Source organism: Anguilla anguilla, chromosome 8, assembly GCF_013347855.1.
Source record: "Anguilla anguilla isolate fAngAng1 chromosome 8, fAngAng1.pri, whole genome shotgun sequence".
NCBI classification, from domain to species: domain Eukaryota; kingdom Metazoa; phylum Chordata; class Actinopteri; order Anguilliformes; family Anguillidae; genus Anguilla; species Anguilla anguilla.
This window is the reverse complement of record NC_049208.1, coordinates 25,063,511-25,088,786: the sequence shown is the minus strand read 5'-3', so window position 1 is coordinate 25,088,786 and position 25,276 is coordinate 25,063,511. Positions and strand designations below refer to the sequence as shown.

General features: G+C 48.1%; 3 protein-coding genes and 1 long non-coding RNA gene across 4 annotated transcripts in view; all 4 read right to left on the bottom strand.

Moving 5' to 3' along the window:
- Positions 1 to 3,681, bottom strand: part of wasf2 (WASP family member 2) — a 10,317-nt gene extending 6,636 nt beyond the window's left edge. Inside the window, exons 1-4 of the mRNA XM_035429648.1 lie at positions 3,526 to 3,681; positions 1,856 to 2,025; positions 1,247 to 1,381; positions 793 to 946 (exon numbers count right to left, since the gene is read on the bottom strand). Of these exons, the coding sequence (XP_035285539.1) occupies positions 793 to 946; positions 1,247 to 1,381; positions 1,856 to 1,988 (422 nt within the window). The 5' untranslated portion in view covers positions 1,989 to 2,025; positions 3,526 to 3,681. The remainder of the gene's footprint in view (positions 1 to 792; positions 947 to 1,246; positions 1,382 to 1,855; positions 2,026 to 3,525) is intronic.
- Positions 3,682 to 4,394: 713 nt separating this feature from the next.
- On the bottom strand, positions 4,395 to 13,845 carry LOC118233746 (methyltransferase-like protein 24). The gene is made up of 5 exons (XM_035429649.1): positions 12,825 to 13,845; positions 11,061 to 11,162; positions 10,492 to 10,625; positions 6,910 to 7,132; positions 4,395 to 5,406 (listed from the first exon to the last, which is right to left on the bottom strand). Exons 1-5 carry the CDS (start codon positions 13,137 to 13,139, stop codon positions 5,095 to 5,097), a joined length of 1,086 nt encoding a protein of 361 aa, XP_035285540.1. The 5' UTR covers positions 13,140 to 13,845; the 3' UTR covers positions 4,395 to 5,094.
- Positions 13,846 to 16,511: 2,666 nt separating this feature from the next.
- On the bottom strand, positions 16,512 to 22,953 carry ahdc1 (AT hook, DNA binding motif, containing 1). Its single transcript, XM_035431511.1, has 3 exons — positions 18,531 to 22,953; positions 17,622 to 18,162; positions 16,512 to 17,486 (listed from the first exon to the last, which is right to left on the bottom strand). Exon 1 carries the CDS (start codon positions 22,762 to 22,764, stop codon positions 18,565 to 18,567), a length of 4,200 nt encoding a protein of 1,399 aa, XP_035287402.1. The 5' UTR covers positions 22,765 to 22,953; the 3' UTR covers positions 16,512 to 17,486; positions 17,622 to 18,162; positions 18,531 to 18,564.
- Position 22,954: 1 nt separating this feature from the next.
- The window catches only part of LOC118234725, a 33,628-nt gene continuing 31,306 nt past the window's right edge, over positions 22,955 to 25,276 (bottom strand). The window contains exons 2-3 of the long non-coding RNA XR_004766706.1: positions 23,568 to 23,605; positions 22,955 to 23,082 (exon numbers count right to left, since the gene is read on the bottom strand). This is a non-coding gene — a long non-coding RNA (uncharacterized LOC118234725). The remainder of the gene's footprint in view (positions 23,083 to 23,567; positions 23,606 to 25,276) is intronic.

Below are 25,276 nucleotides of genomic sequence, written 5' to 3'. Positions count from 1 at the left end.
TATACCTGTACATGCTGAGTTTGTTGAGGGGCGGGGTTATTACCTGTACATACTGAGTTTGTTGAGGGGTGGGGTTATTACCTGTACATGCTGAGATTGTTGAGGGGCGGGGTTATTACCTGTACATGCTGAGTTTGTTGAGGGGCGGGGTTATTACCTGTACATGCTGAGTTTGTTGAGGGGCGGGGTTATTACCTGTACATGCTGAGTTTGTTGAGGGGCGGGGTTATACCTGTACATGCTGAGTTTGTTGAGGGGCGGGGTTATACCTGTACATGCTGAGTTTGTTGAGGGGCGGGGTTATTACCTGTACATGCTGAGTTTGTTGAGGGGCGGGGTTATTACCTGTACATACTGAGTTTGTTGAGGGGCGGGGTTATACCTGTACATGCTGAGTTTGTTGAGGGGCAGGGTTATACCTGTACATGCTGAGTTTGTTGAGGGGCGGGGTTATTACCTGTACATACTGAGTTTGTTGAGGGGCGGGGTTATACCTGTACATGCTGAGTTTGTTGAGGGGCGGGGTTATACCTGTACATGCTGAGTTTGTTGAGGGGCGGGGTTATACCTGTACATGCTGAGTTTGTTGAGGGGCGGGGTTATTACCTGTACATACCGAGTTTGTTGAGGGGCGGGGTTATACCTGTACATGCTGAGTTTGTTGAGGGGCGGGGTTATACCTGTACATGCTGAGTTTGTTGAGGGGCGGGGTTATACCTGTACATACTGTGTTTGTTGAGGGGCGGGGTTATACCTGTACATGCTGTGTTTGTTGAGAGGCGGGGTTATTACCTGTACATGCTGAGATTGTTGAGGGGCGGTGGCTCATCACAGGTGAGGTACGTCTCCTGCACTGGGAGGGGTAGGGATGGTCGGATGAAGAGCTGCTGGTCCTGAGTCACGTTGCTGCGGAACGCCTTCCGAGTTGTGATGGCCTGGAGGGAAACTGGAACACAGAGAGGAAATATAACCACCCTGGTAAATGGACTGTTCTTATCTACAGTGCTGCATACATACAATTTAATTTCAAGTCATACTATCTCAAAAAGAAATGAGATCTTGTTTAGAAATGGACTGATTTTAAGGACAAATATGCTTGGTTGGGAAGATCATGATAATTAAAAATCTTTTAGTTCACAGGGCAGCTAGATCAGGCCTGCAAATGATTTGGACTTTCAGAAACTTTAGCTGTCACAGGAACCAACCACTGCAGCCTGACATCTCGTATCCGCCATTTCCGTCTTACCTTCCTCCTCTTTAGGGTCCAGCTGGGTGACTTTGACCTGCAGCCGGTCCACCCTCTCGCCCAGGGTGTTGACCCGCACGGCAAAGGTGCTGGCCTGGATGAAGAGCTCCCCGAAAACATCCTCTGCGTACTTACCTATTGAACACACACACACACACGCATATGCACGCACAACAGCACGCCATGAGCATGGTCTCTCTCTCTGTCTGACTCATTAGTTCAGCAGTATCAAGAATACCAATTTTATTTCAAGAGAAGTTGTGTTACTAAAGCACTTATACATATATGACAAGATATCAAGAAAAAAAAAACATGCTCAACGTCCCCACCCCCAGAAACACACATAGCCCACACTGAAAAATCATTTAAAAAATCACAATGGGTTGCCACCTCTGTTATTAGCCTCTTCCTGCACGGTGGAATGAGTTGGTAGTACCACAAAGCAACACTTCAGAAGTGCGTAAATGACATTTTCCCTATCTGTCCCCCCATCTCGCTCACTGTGCGTTCTGCTCTCCCTTGAACTCAGTCCCTCATTGCTGTCCAAACGCATCTCTTCACAACAACATATCACTTAACCCCCCCCCCCCCCCCCCCACCCCGACTTACTCAGACTGCCCAGCTGTCGGATGATGTTGGCGAGGGTGATGTTGGTCACGCATTCCAGCTCACTCTTGATGGCATCGGGGAGGGTCTGTCGGCAGAGATGCCGAGGCTCGATGTTGCGGGTCACCAACGGCATGGCGTTCACACACAGTGGTTGTGATGGGAGATCCTCACTGTGTGTGCATGGGGGGGTGGATACAACACATACAATCAAGACCTCTGCAGAGGACATCCACTGCAAACTCAGCTTTTTGCTAAACTGAACACTTCCTCTTGACAGACAATGAGGCACTGCAGTCTTACACGCTGAACAGAAGAAGAACTAAAACAGCACCGATAGCGGTTCTGCACCCCACTTCTATCTCTTCTGAAGCGGCCGAGCTGCACAACACGCTGGGGGCCAGCGGGGGACGCTGTAAATCCCCTGGCCTCGGGGGACGTGATTATCGCGTTAAATCCACATCTGCATATTCATTTTCCAGCTTGCTGACTGCATACAAAATGAAATAATCAAAACCAAATTAAAGTTCAAATAAAACCCGGTTAAGTAAAGAGATCTAAACTCGCTTCACCTTTAGGTAGCGCAACTTTCTGCTACAAGTCTATCGACTAGCTAATTTATTACATTATATTTAAAACTTTTAATGGCATTGCTATTTCACCCATTATCTAAAGTTATTAAAGCTGGTCAAATACAGGAAAGTCATCTCTCTCTTGGTTAGCGAGTAAAACACTTAGAGGGTACTTGCACACCGATAGTGACTCAATTAAAATAGTAGTTATTGCTTATTAAGCTTATTCGCTTGTGTTGCATACGTTTGCACGCTAATACTTTGAAAGCAAGGCTGCCAACCGGACAGCTTCAAAAGTATCCATCAGGAAGACTGACTGTAAAGTTACAATGTAAAACAGGGCACAAACTATGTAGGCTAGTTTGCGTGTTATAGAAACCTCATTCGCGTTGCCTATTCATGCGTTACTAACAAACATCATCTAAAGTAACACTGCATCTAGTTTTATTACAATAGAAAAAAACCCACCCAACACGTATCAATTTGCTCGCTAAAAAGAAAACGGTAGCATGGTTAGCGGGTAAATACGTGGCTTGCATATGGCCTATTGGGTTGGCTAACTTCGCTTAGTTAACTTGGAAATCTTGAATAACTTCTGTGAGGATGATGGCTTGCTTTCGAGCAAAGTATTAACAATATAGGCTAGTGCTCTGGTCCCAATGTAGATACCCTAACAGCGAAAACACGGAAACCAAGTTGCTAAGAACACTGTTATTCAGACAACTTTCCGGCCCAATTGGACAGGCAACATAACTGGGTAGCTAACTTCAGTATCATTACTGGGTACAGAGTTAGCCAGCGAGCTAACAAGACGAAAAAACTTATGAAAGGGTAACTTGATTCAATATATTTCATCTTAATAATAAATGACTTACGCGAAATAGCCGTCTTTCGCATGTAAAACAATTACTCAAATTAGTGCTAACTCGCGAACAAACTTTTAGCTAAGGAATTATACAGTTCAAGGCCTAGCTACAATTTAGCAGGAAGTAAATTGTAACCACCCATAATTCTGGCAGCAACTACACGACGGACACAATCTGACACTTCTGTAAATGTTAACTTGTTAAATCAAAAGCTGAGGACAGACACGACTCCTACCGTCAATATGAAAACGTGGTATTACTCAAGAAAATCTTGATTTTCACATGAGAACTGTTCTCATTCTGCGCCTTATGTCCGGAATCTTTTGGCACCATTAAAAATGTCTACAATGACTGTAAGTGCTACGATCAAGCAGAAGAGGAAGTAAAGTCCCAGATTTGTATACTTTTGATTGGACGACTCAGAGGAATGTCTGTGTACCATTGGCCCCTAACCCCATCAGTTTCGGTCTGAAGGCCGGATATGGAAATTTGGACTTAAAATACGTAACTCCACCCTAATGAGTCGTAAACATCTGTTCATGGTTTTCGCCTAGCGTTCACTGAGAATGAGCCAGGGGGTGGCATTCCTCAAACTCGGACGTGTCTGGACAAATGCTGGGGAAGACTTCTTACAAGGTGTTGCAATGCACATATGCAGCCTAGTTTACAAACACGATTTCTACTCATGGGATTATAGTTGCGTAAAAAAAAGAAAGAAAAAAACTGCATAGACTGGCAGCCGCTTACAACAGTCGGTGGACACAGCCACACCCGTGTATGTCGTATACTACTTCTTTCGTCTCGTGCAGCTGCTCGAGACAAATGGTGCTTCCCGAACTGTAAGTAGCCTCACTCCAACCTGCGGCGGACCTTCAGAGGAGTTCAGCAATAACACATGCAGTTGCGCACTTATGCCGGTGTAATGCTCCACTTGCGTAGAGCATATTGCTTTGTCAATGTAAAATATCCTAATGACATAGCCTTGACATATAATGTGATTTTTAAAGAAGGTGACGACACGCTTTTAACAAATTTGACGATTTCGAAAATTATTCTCCATTACTGTGATCGGGTTGCTCACAAATTTCTTGACAAAGAACAAAATTAGTTCGCCATTCATTTTTGCGAACCTTCCAAGGCAGATTTTTATTTAGGCATCACAAACGGCACACATTTACAAAATGTACACAAATCAGAAACACATTTGGAACAATTCAAACTTCCAAGAGATTATTTGCAGTGGTCGGTGGTGAGTTTAAAATTGGTGGGGCAGAAAACTTCCCCTTAAACTGATTATTGATTTCAACCTGTTCTGTCATTTTTCTTTATTATCAATACAGTGATTAATCAAAACAGTTCGAGACCAACGATCAGTTTAAAGGAAAGTTGTCTGCCCCACCAAATTTTCAGCTCAAAAACCGCCACCGATTATTTGACACCATTTTAAATTAGACACGAAAAAGTTCCTCGTGTATGAAAACTCGGTCTCCACTTCATCGGCCACAGATCCCACATGAGGTCAAAACATTCCGATGTCTCAAACATTCCACTCCCTTAGGACGTGGGGCAGGACAAAGTAACGACAATACCGCCCACTGGCACTAGAGGCAGTAGCACCTGCTAGGCTCTGGTACTTAATCTGCAGTACATGATGTTCAGTTCTGGGATGCGACAACCGCGACATAACAGGAGAAAGCTCACGAAATTCAGAGCTGCAACAAAACACTGGCAAAAACTTGTCACGGTTGCATTTCGTGTATGGATCCCTGAAGATGTTTAATAATTTTTTTGGAGAAAGTAAGACTTAGTGGTGTGCCCTGGTGTTGACCCAACTTAGAGTGTAGGTGCTGTGCATGTCTGGCAGAGTATGCCCCAGTATGGTCTGACCCGGTCCTTGGAAGCTGTGCAGCAGGCGGAACCCGGCCATGTGCAGTGCCTGAATCACGCTGTACCAGAACCTTATCACCTCTGCATTATTGCCTCCGACCTCAAAACCGGCCCATTGCAGGTGTACTGTCAGAACCAGCTGCTGGATCCGACCCAGGGTGCCGTCCATGACCCAGCTCTCCAGAACTTTCCATTCTGCACTCTCCAGGTCTGCATTGATGAACTGGACCTGAATTGTCAATGTGGGGAAACAGAATTATTATTATTATTATTATTATTACTATTATTAATACTTATAGACTTCACCATACACAACACATATAGCAGATTAAAAATATGGGGAAATTCCAAGGTAAATTTTTTGCACTGTGTCCAGTAAAGTCTAATACAAGAAAGATAAAACCAAAGACTCAGGAATTTATCTAGCTAGGTCCTTCATTTCACTTAACGACACAAGGAAACTCATCCATGTATTCATCTCATCACAATTGGACTACTGCAACTGTGAACCCATGTCTAAGACAGAAACCCTGGCCACCAAGTGCAAATGTTTGTAGCTAGACTTTTGGCAAAGACCAACAAGACCACACATTACCTCTATCATGGTCTCCATGCACTGGTTACCTGTAGCTTTTGGAAATGAATTTAGACTTTTCCAGTGTCCACATTAAAAAGTAAAAGCAACTGTGTTTTTGAAGTGAAGGCTCCTAGAATTTGAAACAGTCTTTTGGACAAGATCAGAAAATCTGATTCATGTCTGTGCCTTTGTTTAAAATCCTTTTAAAACTTGTTTTTATAAACTGTCTTTTAATTAAATGTGACTTTTTACATCTAATTGTTCAAAGTGTAACTTTCACTGTGTCATTTAATTTCTCATTGTGTTGACTACCTGTAAACTGGTATGTTTTTTTTAATTTTTAATTTTTTTTAACCATAATCCATTGACACTAAATCATGAAAAGTGGTATATAAATAAAGCTGTTGTTCAGGTGGAAAACAGTCTGAAATTTAAGTTCAAATCTCATAACAATATGATAATACAAAATGTAATAACTTTCCACGATGCTCCTGTATTAGTTATGTGAAAAATGTGTGGTGACTATATTGGACAGGGTTAAAGTCCATAGGAAAATAAATCCATCCAGACCCTACAAGCAATACATATATCATATACATTCCAAATTCATTTATATTTTTTAATCCATAATTCAGTAAACACAAAGGGCATGGTCAAGAACCCAGGGCCCTGACCATAGAACACTCATATTGACAGCCAATGTCTGACAGATGTGATGTGTCTTAGTTATTGAAATACTTCAGTACACAAATTCAGGTGCCATGCTGATGCAGCCTAAGGCCAGCCTGAAGCAAAATAAAAATAATTTATACACTCCTACAGACTATGTCTGATCACTGCAATACTGAAGCACAATTAGGAAGTGCTATAAATATTTACGCAGGGAAAAACAAAGAAAAAAAAACAGGATTAAATTCCCATTTTTCCAAAGATTATGTGCAAATATTATGCTCAGGAACAGAATAATTCTTGAACAGCCACTCCATCTAGTGGACACAGTCTGCCCCAACAGTTTTTGTGCCAGACAGGAGCCCAAGTTCCCTGTGGAAAAGCCAGAATAGTGCAATAGAAAGTGGACACTGTTGCTATGGCAGCTCTGCGTGTCACAGGACACTGTTGCCATGAAAACGGAAAGTCAGATGAGGAATTCTTTACCTTGCCATGTCCCAGTGCATCCATGATGGCGCTAAGCTTTCTGGGCGTGGCGTCCCTGAGCGCTGCATGCTGGCTGTCACGAGGGCTGCGCCAATCCAGCCAGGTGTGGTGGCGGTGGACCGGGCCGGGAGCAGGCAGCTGCCTCCTGCCTGGGTCAAACTGGTGCACCTCACACCCTGCCCACAACATCCTCTTCACAAACGCCTCGTCCTTTTGTCCCAAACTGAGGAGACAAAGAGAGGGAGAACAGAAATAGTTGGACATGAACAAGAGTAGTATTAGTAGTAGTAATAATAATAATAATAATAATAATAATAATAATAATAACCATCATCATCCTGAGAAAAACATCTTATCAATATAAGACGGTATTGGCATGAACCATAGATGAAATAAAACACTAAAATACCATAGAAAAAATAAAATGCCAAAAGAGAATAGTTATCAGGTATGAATCAGGCCAGGTTAAACTGATTAGTTTGGATATTTTGGATAGTTTGGAACTTTTAAAAAATGTTCAGAGGTGGTGGCTGTTGGGGGTCCCCATCCTAGCTGAGGCGCTATTCCAGGGCATGGATGGACCCCACAGTCTGGCATCAGTCTGGGGCTACGCCAGTACTGACTGTGGCCCCACAGGGTGCTGCATCAGTCTGGGGCTACGCCAGTGCTGACTGTGGCCCCACAGTCTGGCATCAGTCTGGGGCTACGCCAGTGCTGACTGTGGCCCCACAGTCTGGCATCAGTCTGGGGCTACGCCAGTACTGACTGTGGCCCCACAGGGTGCTGCATCAGTCTGGGGCTACGCCAGTGCTGACTGTGGCCCCAGAGTTTGGCATCAGTCTGGGGCTATGCCAGTGCTGACTGTGGCCCCACAGTCTCGCATCAGTCTGGGGCCACGCCAGTGCTGACTGTGGCCCCACAGGGTGCTGCATAATTGGCCGTAATGTGGACCAACGAGGTAAGGATTTGGTCGACCAGGAACACTGTCTCTCTTTGCTCACCAGCGACCCCCGCTGGTCAGCTGGGTGCCTGCTCGTGCGATACGATGAAGCGTCATCCTCCAGCGTGAGACGAAGCAGCGGCTTGTCATCGTGTGTTTCAGAGGCGAGCACGTGTCTGCGCTCTCCGGGACTGACAGCAGAGGCTACAGCAACGAGCCGGCCTCATGAATACCAACAGCCATTCCAAAATGGGGGAAAAAGTAGTAGGGAAGCATTAAAAAAATGTTGAGGCACAGAATCAACAAGCAGGGGTTTGAGCCTGTGGTGTTCACTCTTTACGGTTATGTGATGGCCTACCGGTGACTTTAAATGCCTCGTCCGAAGATAAGGATGGAGCAGGTCAGAAGGGCTGGAGGCAGAAAGGCCGTTTAGTGGTCCGTATGAAAGAAGCGGCCCTTTATATTTAATCTTGGCTTTGACAGATAACCAACAGCCATATTTCAGAGCTGGGGGTAACGTGGCTGCAGGACGTGCTGCTGGTCGGGATTTTCTGGCAGTGAGATTCTGAGCACTCCGGAATTTGTTCAGTGCTCAGGAACAAACACCATAAAATAACAAAGGCACAAATGAGCTCCTCTGTATTGGGAGTATGCGCGTGTGCGATAGAGACTTGGTCTATTGATGTTTCTTAATTAAGCTGAAATGTTGCGCGTTAAGAAGTGGCGGCTGGCATCACATGCTGCAGAGTACATGCTTGTCTGTGCTCTCCGGAGTTGATAGTGGAGGTTGCAGCAATGAGAGCTGACGAATACAATTGAGCATTCCAAATTGAAGGGTGTAGAAAATGGAAAGAGAAGACAAAGAACTCAAGGTAAATTTTGTAGGATCACAGATAAAGGACAGGCTTGCGCCCAATGAACAGTCCTTTTCACTAATCACAGATGAGCCTGACAAATTTCTACTGCCTCTGAAGATTCATATTGCACAAACAACTGAGATATGGCAATTAGGCAGGTTAGAATATATGAATATTTATAGACTCATTTTCTGACTTCAGTTTTTCAGAATTTTTCCATTGTTCAGAAAGTAGGGTATCAGAAGGTTAAAATGTAATAGGTACATGCAGTACATTCTGTTTTCAAATGAACTTGCTAACTGCAAAGTTCATAGCTCCTGTTAAACCTAGTACAGTGTTTACAGTCTTCTGCCTTCTTTTGCACAGTAGTCGGTGTGTTCTTTGTTACTGAGAAATGCCAAGGGCGTAATTTATGGGGTGGTATAGGGAGGTTACAAGCCCCCCAATATTACAAAACAGGCCAAATAACCCCCCAATAAATAGGATGATGTTGAGAAAAATATGTATTTTCATATAATAAAAACAGTGATTTCATGATGTGAATGGGATATACTAATCAGTAAGGTTGGGTGTTTGTCATGGAAATTGTAAGTGCCATGGTTTCCGTGACTTTCCCCCATGTTTTGCAATTTCCACAATTTCCTCCATTTTAGTACTTTCCACTTTTGCATGGTAACTCTGTATTGATATAGGTCTACATTTTATCAGTAGCCTATTGAAAAATGCTCGGAGAAACACACTATGGCAATGTAGCATATGCAGATTCTGGAATGTGTTAGGATCAAGATTCTTGTCCTTGTCAGCTGTAGAAGTTTGACGGCCCAACGCTCCTGCCCCCACTATGGTAACATCAGTGACAACAGCGCTCATCAAAGACTCAAACCTTGCAATGTACAACACATTGTACCAAAACAAAATTTAAAAAAAAATGGAAGCAGGGTTTTTTTTTTTAGTCATGCAATTTGAGCATGCTCTATTTTGTTCTGTTAAAGGCAAAAAAAGCATGCTCTTTCTATCCAAGATGGACTGAATTAAGCTAATAAACACACCAGCCTATCAATGTATTTTACTTGTAGGCTGTTATAGCCTCTGGCAGCTGCCCAAAGATTTTTTGTAACTTGTAGCGATTACTGTTGCTACAGTTACACATGTTATTTCAATAATTTCTCACTGTGGCACATGAGATATTAATTTTAATTAGTTACCTTTTTTTAAAAAAACAACTTTTTCAACAACTTTGCTGGGACTGCTCCACAACTTCAGCCAATATTTCCCATGACAAACATCCAGCCTAACTGATCAGTAATCTGTTGTATTTCCCCCTAGAATTAATGTCAGAAATGATCATTTCACAGTTGTTCTTTTAAAAAAATAATTCTGGGGGAACATGCCCCCAGACCCCCCTGCAGTTTTCAGGGTCTATAGATTTTCAACCCCCTCAATATTCAAACTAAAGTTAGAACTAAAGCCCTTGGAGAAATGTCATGAGGAAGATATTGCATTGACCTATTTGTAGCAATTTGTTATTTTATTCAATCAGGGTATTTTACTAATATAAATGAGGTTGAGTGCATCACTCAAGTTTGGAGATCTGAGAACAAATGTTCCACACCCAATATTGAAACCGGCAACATTCAAACTATGAGCACTGCTTCTTAACAAGTCCACCACACCGTACCTGTTTACGCCACAAAATACGTCCTTGGTGCGATGGCTGACCTGCCAATTACAGTTGGTGTATGACTGTGAATCACTGTTGTAATGCTGCAGTGTGTAAATATGTACCTGAAGGAGTAAGCAACACATGATTGCAGCTTTGCTGCTGGCAGATTCCAGCCCTCCACACACAGAGTCCACAGGCCTTCTGAAGTCCGCTCGCCCTGGGGGTCACCTGGAACAAGCGTCTGCGTGCAGTGCGCCTAAAGAGGAACAGCACAACACAATCACCAGGACAGAAATGCCTGAAGATTAAAAATGTGATTATGTACTTGTAGGCAAGAAAAGATGTCTGCATGTTAGAGACAGACTGTGGGGTCAGAATATCACCCACTCTCCCTGATGTACCACCAGAGGACAGGAATTTGGGAGGTCATGTGATGCAGGGGGACAGGAAGTGGAGGATTTACTGCCAAGGAAAGAGGCTTTTTTGCAGCTTCAGCAAAATGGAACAAATTAATTTCCAACTGAGAAGTACTGTAATTCACCATGAGCTACTCTCATGTTGTTCCTGCAACTCTGGGTCCATACCGTAAAGGAAATTGTGGTGTACTTGAGAGGTGTGCCTTAGAGAACATGCATAATTTGGTATGTGTGTACGTCTACATGCATGTGCGCTATAGGTAGTGTTTGTGTACCTGCGGGGTGGTGATATAAGAGATGAATCGCTCCACTTCTGCTGTGAATGATGGCTGCCCAGCCGCCCAAGGCTGTAGCTCCACCTGCCGGCCAGCACGCCCCTGTAGACACACGTCACACCTGAATGGGGGGTCAAACTCGAGCCCACACACAGACGAGTGAGAGGAAATGGTTGAGAGGAATGCTACATAATTTTTAAAAAGTAAATGTTTTGGACCACAGAGATGGCTGGGAGCACTACTGTGAGGGTGAGGGTAAATTGGCCTGTCACACAGTGAGAGCACATAAATAAATGCCTGTAGATCACAGAAGGGGAGCCGATGGCAGTGCCCCCCGCCCCCCCCCCCCCAACCCAGTCTGCTCTGTTCCATTCCACCCCACCAGGCTTTCTGGCACCAGAGCTACATGGGGTCAGGGGTCTGATGCTACCCACTAATAACAAGAAGAACAATGGAATATGACATGTGAAAAAGAATTATTGCCACCATGCCATCCCACACTCTTGACTGTGGTCTAAACCTTCTGCAAAGGATGCTGGGATGGCTAAAGGACAGAAGGGATCCAAGGGATTCTGGAAGAGCTGGAAGGCTCAGCTGAAGGTCAGACCGCACTGACTGAAGAATAAATACAGCACTGGAATCTAAAGAATGTTGACAGCATCTGTGTGTGTGTGCATTTGTGTGTGTATGTGTGTGCATTTGTGTGTGCGTGCTTGTGTGTGTGTGTGTGTGTGTGTGTGTGTGTGTGTGTGCGTGTGTGTGTGAGCATGCATGCTGTGAGAGATTTAGAGCGTCCCTCCTTCTCTGTTGGTCTGACTTCCTTTGGTGAGGTGGGGGTCACAGGTCAGAAAAGATGCCGCAAGCAAAAAATGAGGGAGTTGCCAGGGCCAGGGTCGAAGGCTGCAACCTCTGTCTCCTCTGTTTCTCCCGTTCACACCTGGGGGGCTTTTGGTGTTTAAAAACCCTGGGATTATCCCCATCTCACACTGCACACTGCCTCCCCCCACAAGCTCTCCCTTCCCTTAGTGGGGGAGGGAAAGAGAAGAGGGGGATGAGTCACAGGCCAAGCCTGAGTCAGAAGACTTGGCCTGAGGGTGAGGGGTGGGAGGGGGGGATACTGTGAGAGAAAGTGAGAGACAGCAAGAGAGAGGAATGGGGTGGGGGTTTGTTTGAACCGGATTCTGTATTTATTCTGTCCTCAGTGAATGCTTCTTCATTCTCTCTCTGATTTGAATCAGCTGTGAGATTCCAGAGCTACAGAGAGCATGGGTCTGATCACCTCCATCCAATCCTCTCCTCTGTTGAGGCTATATGTGTAACCTATGCAGCAGTTATAACCAAGACCATGATGTAAACTGAATTTCGGTGTGCGTTCTCGGCTCTCTATTAGCACTGCAAACCCGACAAGAGAGACAGAAAATTCTCAAAACCGACTCGTGCAGTGGCGTTGTATTTGTTAAGTTTGCAGTTTTCTCAGCTACGTGCTGTAATGTAACAGTCAAAAAGATAAACTACTGCTGCAGCCAAGTTGAACGGAATAGACACGCAAGATGCCGCTGTTGGAAGTCGCAGCCTACTGCAGGGGGTCCAGCTCATGCACATGCAAATACAATTCTAAAGGTTTTAAACGACTTTTTACACCGACCAGAACATCAGGGGAACCCGTTACCTACTGTCGTGGTGGCAGGTAAATGAACAAAAAAACGTGTAAGAAAATATACTAAGTCAAAGAAGTGGCTTAGTTATAGGGAAAAGTCGCATTACCTGCCGTGCGGTCATTTCGTTTTCATCCTCATACCCGTTCGGGCCAGAGACCGTCCTTGGCCCCACCTCCTCGTCCCACAACTCCGGCCCCCCACTCTCAGCGGCCCTTGCCTGGAAACTCTTGTCCGGCGAGATGGCACCACGACCACTAGCGATGCTAATGATGGTAAAGCCAAATTCTTCTGAGGAACCGACTCGGCGAGCACTCGGCACCTTCAGTCCGACCAGCAGTTGCAGGACCAGGAAAAGTGGCAAGACAAGGAGGCAGAGCCGCAGGATGAAGCGGCGGAGATCGCTGTTGCTTCCGACTTGCATGCCTCCGTCCCTCCACAGACCATGTCGCTGTGCTGCCACCTATTAAGCGACCAGCTTGGCCTGAGACTGCAGCTCGTCTGTGGTCGGACACAGGGGGTGGGAGTGGGCAAGCGCTGTCACAAATTTCCCAAGCATTCCTAAACATGAGTGTGCCGCGTCCACCCCCCTCCTCACTGCGAGGGCAAAGGTGACACAACAACATTCCTTGAAAGAGTAATAAAATTTGAGAAATGTTACAGTCAGGACAGATTCGAAAGTAGGCTACTTCTAACTCCTCCGTTTTACGAGAAACTTGTTTTGACCTCGTTTAACTTTTGTGTGTCCAGACTACAGCAGATTCCGATTCATTCTTCTCAACCCTGGTTGAACATTGTCCAAAATTGAAAAGCTATGCTTAATAACTAGGTTAAATGCGCATACCACAACGGCTAAACAGTGTTAGCTTGTGCCATAACAGAACTTGGCCGTCAGACAAAAGGGACACGGTCGTGACAGAGAACGTGTTTGACTTGACGGTCAGTAGCTACGCGGCCACACACCATCTGACAACTAAAAAATTCAGGCTATCCACAACTAACAATAATAAGAATAGAATAGTGACTTACAAAGACCATGGCCATAACTAATGGTAGCATTCCCTTGCGTGATGCTAAATGCCTCTCACATGTCTGCACGGCACCCGTACAGAGCTGCTGTTGGCTACATGTAAATAATAATAATAATAATAAAATAATTTTTTTTAAAACTTTGATTCACGTGAGTTTACTTGGAGGAATATTTCAAGTGATGAGAACTCACGGCTTGGAAATCTGTAGATTGGCCCAATTTTGCTAGCCCGTGATTGAAACCCCAAAATAGACCCACGTGTGCCTAAAGCAGTTAGGTGCAAAATACCGGACATTTTAAAGAGAGTGACGGTGTGGGTTGATTACACCAACGGCTATGATACAATTTAATATACATGTGCCATATTATAATTAATTGTGTTAGAACTTATTTGTAAACATGCCGTTTAAATATCTCTAATTGTCAGATGGATATTTCAAACCCATAAACTTCTGTTCCTCATTGTGCAAGCACAGGCCTATCATCCATGCATGGATACTGAGTGAGAAATTCTCATGACAACTCCACTATCAGACCTTGATCTGTAATTACCTATATATGGGCATATGATAATCATGGATTTGGATTTACTCAAACAGAAATACAAACAGAATACAGATATCTTCATAGGCTACGTCTGGACGACAGGGGGCAGACGAAACCAGCAATCCGTTTAAATTGAGAGGCGGAGCTGCAGGGCGACGTGGTGCTGCAGCTCACCGAATGTGGACGGATTTATTTCACAGATAACATTAAATAGAGCTGCTGTTATATTCAACGTCACAATCCACGCTTTTCTTCTTAAAATATTCCAAAAACAACGCATGATATTTTGATTAAACAATTACATAAACAGACACGTATTCACAATTATAACAAATCGATAATACCGACATCGTGCTCGTTATGAGCAGTTAACCGAGACATTGCGGGAGAGGCAGACTGTGTGCGGCGGCTATAGCTCAGTTCTGTTGCCGTGTTCCGTTTCCTTCTGCATGGCAGCCCGCTCGGCTCGTGTCCCCGATTGAACCCGAGCTCTGTGTGCTCTCATTAGAATGTCTGACGCCAACAGAACAGAAGTGCCGCGTTCCAACTGCCTGAGCGGCGCTTTCCTGGCCAGAATACTAATCGAGCCCTATCCGTCCAAAAGCAGTCGTTAATGCTATCTCCACACACCCTGCAACGGCCACAATCGGTGTAATTAATGCGATGTTAGAGTGGTGCACTAGGCCACGCACACACAACACATAGACGATTTCAGTCGTAACAACGGAAAAAACAGACGTTGTAGGCTACGGCTCTTCCGTGGAGTATCCTTTTGTTGCGCTAAAATCAGAAACGTTAGGAGCGCGGTCTCCCTCACTCCGAATATTATTGGTACTTATACGCAGTCACGGCAGCGCAGGAGAAGCAAAACACGAATCTTCCCAAAATCTTCCTGATACCGTAAATACGTCGTGTTTTACAATGCAAAGCATATAGATCACGTGACATAGTGCTGTTGGGCAAAATACTTTTAAATTATTATTATTATTATTATTATTATTATTATTATTATTAATAAAAATGTCATACTATTTATATTATTATTTCATTTTTTTCTTCAAGTTTTTTTTATTAAAAAAGAAAATGTGTTCAATAAAATCAAGAACTGAAAGCTGTCAGATTATATTAAATGTTCAAAATGGTCTTGGCCTTCATTTATTATTGGATTATGAACATAAATATTTCCTGACAAATTAGTAGAGACTTTTGAATATACAGCTATTTCTAACAGTATTGCACGTTTCCAGCCAGATTCTACCTGCTTATCTTTGACCATCATAAGGGGGTGACTGTAAGAGTGGTCTTGACAGATGCTAACCATGTTGCAACACATGGCATTGCATGTTTGCTAGCTCAGTGAACGCTATTAGCTAGTTCTCAGGCATCAGTTCAGAGCTGGTGCTGCTCAGTTTTCTCAGGTCATTGTATGGGGAGATTCTGGACACAGTTGATTAGACCGAGGCAGCGGTATGATATGAAGATTAGCAGATCTGCACAGAGCCATGTTGTAAATGGATGCGCCTGTTGAGCAGCACATTTTCTCAAGTTTCACGTTCATCTTAACCGAGGCACTGGAAGGAATATAATATTTTTCCTCTAATTTTTTATAGTCCCAATTTAAGATTGATTTCTTACATTTGGAATGGCCAGTCACATTTGTTAGTCCATCCAACTGTTGCAACATCCCTGTGACAGCAGACTTCCTATCACTGCGACATCTATCCCCCATTCCAGCAAAGCAAGGAGGGAAAAAGAAGGGTGTAGCTACGCGCTACTTGTTTTCACTAGTGCAGTCCATGAGCTGCGCAGCCACTGTGCAGCTGACGCAGCTGGCACAGGCAGACCGTAGGTACCAAAAAGGACCCCAAACCATGGGGTACATAAGCGCACATGAGAGGCCCACAGGCCTCGCTCCCTCCCCCAAAGAAGTAAACTGATAAGACTGATAAGTCAGAGACTTCAGGTAGCAAGTGATCATCCGCTACAGGATTGTGATGTCACCCAGCTTAGAGAAGCAATAATAGTGCTATTAGTGCATAAAAAGGTGTGATTAGCATAAGGACCTTGGTATTTAGCTCACAGACCTAATTGTGTGTCTGTTGTGTGAAACAGCCACCCAGGGCCATGGTTTGAAAGCCACAGAAGACCTACCTTCATTATACCAACAAGATCACCCCCCCCCCCCCCCCCCCACAACATTAATATCAGTCCAGTCAGGGATTAGCAATGGTTGGAACCAAATGTGTATTTAAATATTTGCACCTCAGATACATGATATGTAACAGACAAATACAATATTCCATTGCACAAATCACCATACAACACAGTTAGGAGACCAGGAAAAGGAAACAGAGTAGAGAGTGAAAGAAAAGCCAAGACAAGAAGAGAAGAGAAGGCAGTCCAGTCCACACCCTGAGATCCAGAACTTGCCTCCCTCATTGGACCGGAGCCACGGACCTACTCAGTCTCTCGCTCTCTCTCTCTCTCTCGTTCTCTCTCTCTTTTCTTTCTCTCTCTCTCTCTCACTCTCTCTCTCGTTCTCTCGTTCTCTCTCTCTTTCTTTCTCTCTCTCTCTCTCTCTCTTTCTCTCTCTCTCGCTCTCTCTCTCTTTCTCTCTCTCTCCACGCCCTGCACCCACAGGGGTATGTACACAATCACAAGTCCGTTTCTTTGGGGGTGAGCACATCATATTTGTGTCATTTTTTTTTCCTTAAAAAAAAAAAAACATACCAACAAACAAATGAACAAACAAACAAAATCTACAGAGTGAGACCATGCTGCAGTCCACGCTACAGTAAGCACAGGAGATGACTGGGGGAGAGGGGCACACGCCCGCTAGAAGGGAAACAGGCAGAAGGGCAATCACCCCCTGCCCGCTGAAGAAAACCAGGTATGTACACAGGGCTCCTTTCCAGAGCAACAGAGCCCCCTTACAACAAACGCAAAGAAGCCTTTTCAGTGCATATGTCACATTACTTTCATAACATCACATATCAGTCCTCTTCTCCTCTTGTTGAAGTCTATGTACAGATGCTGGTATCATATGAGCATAGAGTCCACAGCTCTGGGGAGTGGAGGAGGAGGGGGAGGGGGGATTGTTGCTGGTTGCTAGGTGGCAGAGGCTGCAAGGGAGAGGGATTGTCGGAGGCGAGGTCATCCATCACTCCTGGTGCATGATGGGAGATGGTATTGAGACTAGAAAGGAAGAGAGAGAGACTCGTACAGTTTAGAACCATCTGTATCCCTCTGCATGTGGGCAGAAGAAAAACGTGGAATTGTGGGTGAAGACCGAAGCGGTCAGGGCCGTTACGTGTGAAGTGTGCTGCATACCTGGACCGCGTGCGCCGACAGCCTGCGCTGCGTGTTTTTGGGTCCACACGTCTGTCCATCAGCCTCTTTCTCTCGCCTGTCCAGCCACCATTCTCCTCATCCTCTTCTGCACCCACATTCCAGGAACTCCACTGCCCCCAGCTGCAGAGTACCTGTGTGTGTGTGTGTGTGTGTATGTGTGTGCGTGTGACTGACTGTAAAGTGTGTAGTGTGCAGCATGTCTAAAGTCATAGATCCGAACGTGCTTTGTAATGTACAATTCATTTGTGTGTACCCATAGATGTGTAGTGTGTGTGTGTATGGCAATGGACTCATGTCAGATGTATTTAGTGTATAGAGTGTAGTATGTCTGCTGTTGATGCTTGATTGTCACTGCTGGGGCACGTATAAGTGTGTCCATTGAGAATAAAATTAATTTCAAGTGTCCACAGTTGTCAGCTTATATCTTCATCATTATCATCTTCATTTTTTAAAAAGTCTGCCATGAATTCAATCTCCTTAAAAAAAGTTTAAAAATCTGAAAAAACATGATTGATTGCACCTGTGTGTAATAAAAATAAAAAGAGATTGAGTGTGAACAAAAGGAAGACAAAAAGAAAGACAGGGAGTTCAGTCTGCAGTGAACCTTAAAAATTCAAATATTTGAACAATATGCTTAGATCAATGAGTAAAGCAAACCAAAAATAAACAAAATCATATAACAGTTTACAAAGTAGTATTGTGCAGAAGCTAAGGTGCTGTACTTGCAACCTGCAGATAAAGGTGTTTCCACAAACATTTAGCTGTGTAAATTGATAACATTTAAAACTTTAAAATTCAGCATAGCCATATGAAGGCGTGACACTTGTAAGACTTCTAACATAATGTAAGAATGCAGTTAAGTCGATGGACACTACTGGTTAACCTCACCTGTGGCCCACTCCATTGAACACAATGGTGCGCACTACAGGCTGGTGACAGTGAACCCATCTTCGGCGGGCTGATCCAGCAACTGGCATAATACGCCACCGCGGGGCGCCTGTGGGGCGTAGCGCTGGGCCAATGCGGGGTAGCTGTCAGGGTGCAGGGAGAAACCCAGGTCCTCAGGGAGAGGGGAGTCCAGGCCAACTGTGGCACAGGAGGACGAAGAGGAGGAGCCTCGATGAAGAGGGGTGGGGTAAGGAGAAGTGGTCGGAGGTGCCGATCGGAGTCCCGCTCCCCCCACCTGGCTTAGGTCCCTTTTCTCAGTCCGAGCGTGGGGGGGCATGGCGCTCACAGAAGGGCGGTCCGCCTCGTAGCTGTGCGGGCTGCCGGCCAGTGAACCTCCTTGCCCGTACCAGCAGGGGGAGCCACAGTAACTGGGGGAGTCGTACTGTGAGAAGTCCTTGTTGGGGGCCCGGTGGGGGCTGTTGGCTGCGCCGCAGGAAGGCAGGAGCCGGGGGGTGGGGGAGCAGCTCGGGGAGAAGGTCCGGGAGGGCACAGAGAATGCTGGGGGGTGGGCCGCTTTGGGGTACGGCTTCAGGACGTCAGGCTGCAGGGAGATGCCAGGGGAAAGCGCAGCGGTCTCGCCGGGGAAAATCTGGGCGAAGCGCTCGTCGGAGGAGGGTGTGGACGGGTGCACGGAGTAGGGGCTGGAGTACTCGCAGACCTCCATGCTGTAGCCCTGCTGTTGGGAGGGCAGGGGCGAGAGGCTGCTGCTGTCCCCGCTGTAATAGTCCAGTGTGTCCTGGAACAGGCCCGCCCCTCCAGCTTGGGTCACAGAGGCAGGGGACTTCTGGGGTTTCGGCTTCCCTGGGGGTGCTCTCTCGCGCTGACAGGAAGAGAACCCCCCCCTGCCCCTCGGCCCCCGTGACTGACGAGCGGCCATTGGGCTACGTTTGGAACCGGGCACTGGCGAAGGAGAACTGGAGGGTGAGCCTGGCGGGAAACTTAAGGGGCAGCCCTCCCTCTCTCCCTGGGGCTCTGCCCGTTTCCTCCGGCCCCGCCCTGGCTTAGACCCCCCCTGGAAGAGGACATTCTGGCTCCAGTTGTAAGAGGAGCCAGCTGAACTCTCATGCCAGTCCAGCATCAGCTTCTCTAGGCTGGACAAACTGGACTGCACCTCCCCCGATGGCAGGTTGTCCCGTGGTCTGTAACCTCCACTCCCCCCTCCCCCCATGCTTGCACCCGCTGGCCCCAGGTGAGAGGAGTCAGAGGAGGACTCAGAGAAGGTCTCAGAGAAGGACCTCTGCTTGACCTTTTGAGGTGTGTAGTTTGAAATATCCAAGATGTCTTTGGACTCGTGGCTGCCACTGGTGCCATAGTCATTGTACACATGGTACTGGTGTGGCCCAAAGTTATCATTCCCCCAGCCCTGGTACCCCTGTCTATATCCCCACTGAGAAGAAGGGAACTGTCTGCAGCTCTCGGGGGGTGAGGAGGAAGGGAAGGGGCTTTTCGCCATAGCCATGTAACTCCCGCCTGGAGAAGCTGGCCCCGCCAAGGGCCCAGGCTCCCCCCGCATTGAGTGGGCTGATCCAGGGTAGCTGCTAAAGCCCCGCTTAGCCTGAGCAGCCTGAAAGCTGGAAAAGCCCATGTGGCACTGCCCTGCGGGGGAGACTGACGCGGCCTTGCCACTGCCGAGCCCTGCACCGTATGAGTAGCTGCAGTCGCTCAGTCTCTGCTGCTGAGGCGTGGCGCTGCCGGCCCCTGCTGGCTGCCCACTGCTATAGCCGGAGAGGTACTGCGGAAAACTGGAGGAGGAGGGGTGAGGAGAGCTGGGTGATCGAGACAGAGAGAGGGTTGGGGGTGCAGATTTAGGGAACGAGGTGGTGGGAGAGGTCTGGGACAGGCTATAACTATATGGGGGCCGGCCAGGAGTGCTGCATTGCGGCTGTAGGGGTCCATCGTTGGCAGGACTAGGCCCCTTGGGGGTCCTCTTAGGGAAGGCAGGGGACCAGCGCTGACTCGGTGCAGGGCTGCTGGACTCGTACCCGGGCCCCAGTTTTCGGGAGTCGGGGCGTGAAGCGGGGCTGGAAAGGGAGATGTCCAGCAGGTCAGAGGAGTCGTCAGAGTCCAGAAGGGAGCGGAAGTACCCCGCAAAGAGCCCCTGGGCCTCATCACTCCCTGCCCCACCCCCACTCGCCCCTGGGCTGGGGTAGAAGCCCCCTTTTCCCATATCACAGGAGGTAAAGCCCCCTCTGGGCGATGAGCAACCCTGGTACCCCAGACCCCTCTCCCGGTCACCCCCTTTAACCGCCCAGCTACCACCCCCGTTTGCCCCGTCCTGCTCCTGCTGCCCCTGCCCTGACTTCAGCACCCCGTTCTTGCGCGAGCGGCGCTTGCGGACGGGTTTCTCGCCTGGGGCAAGGCCCCCGGGCTCGGCTCCCAGGAGAGCCGCTCGGCTGAGCCCCGCCGCCGCCCCCTTGCCCCGTTTGCGGGACTGTCCTGGCTCAGAGGGGGGCACTTTCCTCTTCTTCCCGATGGTCTCGAAGAAGTCGCTGAAGGAGCTTTTGAAGGCCTCGCTGGAGCCCGCCACCCCGCCGCCACGGGCGCCCGTGCAGCCCGCGCGACCCCCCCTGCGACGGAACCCCGTGAGTCTGTGCAGCAGCGTGGAGATCCCGGGGTTCTCCGGGGGGGTGTGGAAGGATTCGGGCTCGCTGGGGGTCCAGCAGCGGGGAGGGGAGCAGCGTCCCGTGGCCGGGGGCTGGCGGTTGAGGAAGGCCAGCTTGGACAGCACATCGCCGTATTCGGCCTTTACGTCGTTGGTGTCGGCCACGTAGGAGGGCTGCGGGGAGGGCAGCTTGACCCGCCGGCGGCGCCTCTGCTTTTTGGGCTCCCCAGTGTTGGCCACGTTGGCTCGGACCTCGCGGGGGTCCGGCTGGCCCGGCAGGACCTGCTTGGGCGGACGGCCGCGGCGGCGCTTCAGGATGACCGGTAGCTCTCCCGGCGGGAACATCACCATCACGCTTTTCCCGTTGTTCTTCATCTTCAGCAGCGCGGTCGGCTCTCGGGGGGCCACAGCCCCGCTTTCGGCACCACCTGCCCCCTCGCAGCCCTCCGCCCCGGGCCCCCTGCCCCCCTCCTGCCCCGTCAGCTGTGCGGGAGCCTCCATGGACGAGATCTTATAGCTTTTCTGGCGACGGCTCAGGCTGACTGGTATTCGGGCCACTTTCACCACAATCTTGCGCACGCCCACGCACCTCCCCCTGCGCCGACCGCGGGACGAGGGGGAGCCAGGGGCCTGCTGGGTCGGTTCGGGGGCCGACATTTCCATCCTGCCCAGTGCGGCAGCCTGGGGCATAGGCCGAAGCTCGCCGGACATACTGGCCCCCTCCGGCAGGAGGGACTCTTCCCCCAGCCCCAGCCCAAGCCCCAGCCCCAAAGCCTCACCCTTCCACATCTTCTCCTCCTCCTGTGCCACCTCATCCTCCCTTTCCTCCCTCCTGTCCTCGTCCTCCATGGGTCGGCGAAGGCGCGAGGACTTGCGCAGCCTGCAGGGGAAGCGTGGGCGTCCGGAGCTGCGCAGGGCATACTTCCTCTCCCCCTCTGCTGGGACAGGGACGACAGACGGGGCTAGTATGGGGTTAGGGATGGGGGCGGGCCTTGGCGGGGAGGCTGCAGTGATCGGGCAGGCCTGAGTGTCTATGTCCCTCTCAGGGGGGTTATGGGGGGTGGGAGGGTAGTACGGAAGGGGGTGGGGCTGTGAAGAAGTTGAGTAGACCTCAGGGTGAGGGGATCCAGTGAGAATCTGTGGGGGCACCACAGTGGGCTGATTTGTTAGGGGGGAGGAGTCTGTACCCACTTGCCCCTGAATTTGTTGCTCTGGGCACGTCTGGGGGAGCTGCTCCAGCTGCTCCAGCTGCTCCAGCTGCAGCGGGAATTCAGACTGCTCTGGCTGCTCCAGCTGCCCGGGCTGCCTGCGCCTCCTGGCCCCGATCCTGGGCCTCCTGTGCAGCTGGTCCTCCGGGCTGCGCAGGCCGTTGGCCAGGGAGGGGGAGGAGAAGAAGCCATAATGGAGGGAGGCCCCAGAGGCTGTTGCAGGGGCCCCTCCGGTGGCCCCCGCATGGCCCCCGTCACCCCCCCAACCCGCCGGGCCCTCCAGCTCCAAGCAGTCGTCCTCGGCGAGCAGCCCGCAGCTGAGACGCACGCCCCCTGAGCGCAGGCGCCCCGACAGGCGGCTCATGGGCTGGGAAAGCCCACCCCGACCCTCGACGCTGTCGCTCGCGGCCTGGTCTTCACTCCCGTCGCCTTTCAACACGCCGTGGCTCCCGCCGTTTCTGTCCTCTGCGCTCTCGCCCCTGCCGCCCCGGGGGATGGCGACCCTCAGAACGTGCCCGGGGTCTGTGCAGCGGTTTCTACCCGTCCCGCCCTGGCACCGCTCCCCTTCTCTCCTGCTTCCTGCACGGGACGGCGATGCGGTTGGGTGATGAGGGGACTGTGGCAGCCTCACGGAAGATGGGCTGGTGGGACCCCTGGAGGTCTAGCAGGTGGAAACACGAATCTACACAAAAGAGACAGGGTAAATTATAGCTATGAGAATTAGACCAGCTTATCCAGAACACAAGCATAATATTCAAGCACAATCAATGACAACAACATCAACAGCAATAATAATAATTACAGTAAATGTAACAACACACCTACACAAGGCCCATGTAATGTCTGAATGAGAGATGAGAGATTAATAAGTGATAACTGCAGACTTATGGAACCAACAAAGCTCCCATTGACTTGTCTCCCATGCTATAGAACAGGACAGCCCAACCCTGTTCCTGCAGGTTTTCATTTCCACGCTAATTCTACACACCTGATTCTACTAATTAGCAGCTCAGCGAGATCTCTAGCTGTTGAATGAGGTGTGCTTTGTTAGGGTTGGAGTGAAAATCTACAGGTCTGTAGATCTCCAGGAACAGGGTTGGGCAGCCCTGCTGTAGAACGTTATTCGAGAGGGCAACAGATGCTGTGTACAGAGACGGGGAACATTACCTTGTCCTCCACGGTTCCTGCCATTGTAGTTGATGCTCCTGAGGACAGGGAGAACATAAGTCAATTACAATACACAATGCTGTCAGGATATTTTATTAGTCAGTTTATAACTGACATTGCATCACATTGCCACCGAGGAAGCATGGACAGTAACAAACAGGCAAAGACCAATAATGGAATAATGGTTTCATTTTGTTGGGGAAAGTCATTCAATACAGCCAGACCGTTGGAGGACAGTACGGAATCTGCAGTTGCTGATAGCAAGACCAAGCAAAGATGCAAGCCTGGACTCTGTGCGGAGTGCTTTGATACTCCACAGACTCCCGCTGGAGTTTATAGACCTCACCTCCTGCCTGTTTCCAGAAGACAAATGCGACTGTATCCAGTGCACACCACTGAACCAAAGAGGAACTCCCCTGCATTCTGTTCCTTTCTGGAGTCCCCAGTGGGTCTTTTTCATTTCAACATCTTCAGAATGATTAATATTTAATTTTGATAATGAAGGATGTAAGCAGGGTGATTGAGGACTTTGAACTGAAGGTTGGCTTCAAAACCAGAATTAATGAAAATTAGCCCAAATTATCCAATGTGTTTAATAAGCTCACGGTACATCAAATACATCGGTAATAAACGCATTAATGGCCAAGAGCCTCTGTCCACTCATCAATATACACAGCTTGACATGCAAAACATTATTAAATGAAAAACAAATGCATTGATGAACAAAGGCATATTCCAGTGATGCAGTGCAATCATTTTCTAATGAAAGTATAAGCTGCAAGTCCCCTCGAAGTCTTCTAAGTCAATAATGACTGCATGGGCCGAGACGTGATTGGCTCATTACTGTCGCTATGGTTTTAAGCCACAGACTGTGATGGAGACAGAGGCTATTGTTACAATCCAATGTTCTGCTATAGGCGGCCCAAGGACACCAAAGAAAGAGACGTTTCTGTGTTTAAGACGGCACGCGGCATCATGTGACGCGTATATAACACAGTGCCTGGTCGCGGGAAAGAGGCGCGAGGGCAGGAATGCGCTGGAGCTCGGCTCTGGCAAACACATTACGTCCCCTGCAGTGGACTTCAGGCACAGAGCAGTTGTCTGCTGCCACACTGAGGCGTCTGAATCTCTAAGGCATGTGGAAGCAAGCCCACCTGAGGTCATGACACAAACCTGGCTCCACCCCCATCGAGGGTCTGCACCAACCCCCCCATCATGTCCACTATAATGCTCATCTCTATCCAACACTTACAGTGTGATGCACGGTACCAACACACCTTTGTAAGTCATGGGTTCAAGGGAAACATGTAGTGATATGGAGCAATTAAGCTGTTAAACTCACCTTTGACCTTGAAGCAGCCTGTCCAAACAACCGAACACCTTATTTTAGGAAATTCGCAGGCTCACGGATGAAGCGGGCTAAATTTCATACTGATCTTATGTGAATTCATGGCAGCTGATTACTCGAGGTGTACTGTTTGTCTTATTAGATTTGGAAATATACAAATCACTGCCATTTCAAAATTTTATATGCATTGTGTGTCCACATGTAATAAGCTCAAAAAGTTTTAAGGTGAACAATTTTGCACACGAATAATACATTCCCAGATACCAAACAACTCTGGGCCAGATCTGGGCCAATTCTGGCCTGAAGTCTGCAGCTGCTTGCTATCTGGGAGAAGAACAAAATGATTCTAGATTTTTATCTT

Excerpts from the sequence above, each read along its gene's own strand:
- LOC118233746 (XM_035429649.1), bottom strand. The coding sequence starts at position 13,139 with ATGCAAGTCGGAAGCAACAGCGATCTCCGCCGCTTCATCCTGCGGCTC. Across the intron at positions 10,626-11,060 it reads CTTATATCACCACCCCGCAG|GCGCACTGCACGCAGACGCT; the intron begins GTACACAAACAC and ends GTTCCTCTTTAG. Across the intron at positions 7,133-10,491 it reads TGTGTTGCTTACTCCTTCAG|TTTGGGACAAAAGGACGAGG; the intron begins GTACATATTTAC and ends TTGTCTCCTCAG.
- ahdc1 (XM_035431511.1), bottom strand. The coding sequence starts at position 22,764 with ATGAGCCGCCTGTCGGGGCGCCTGCGCTCAGGGGGCGTGCGTCTCAGC.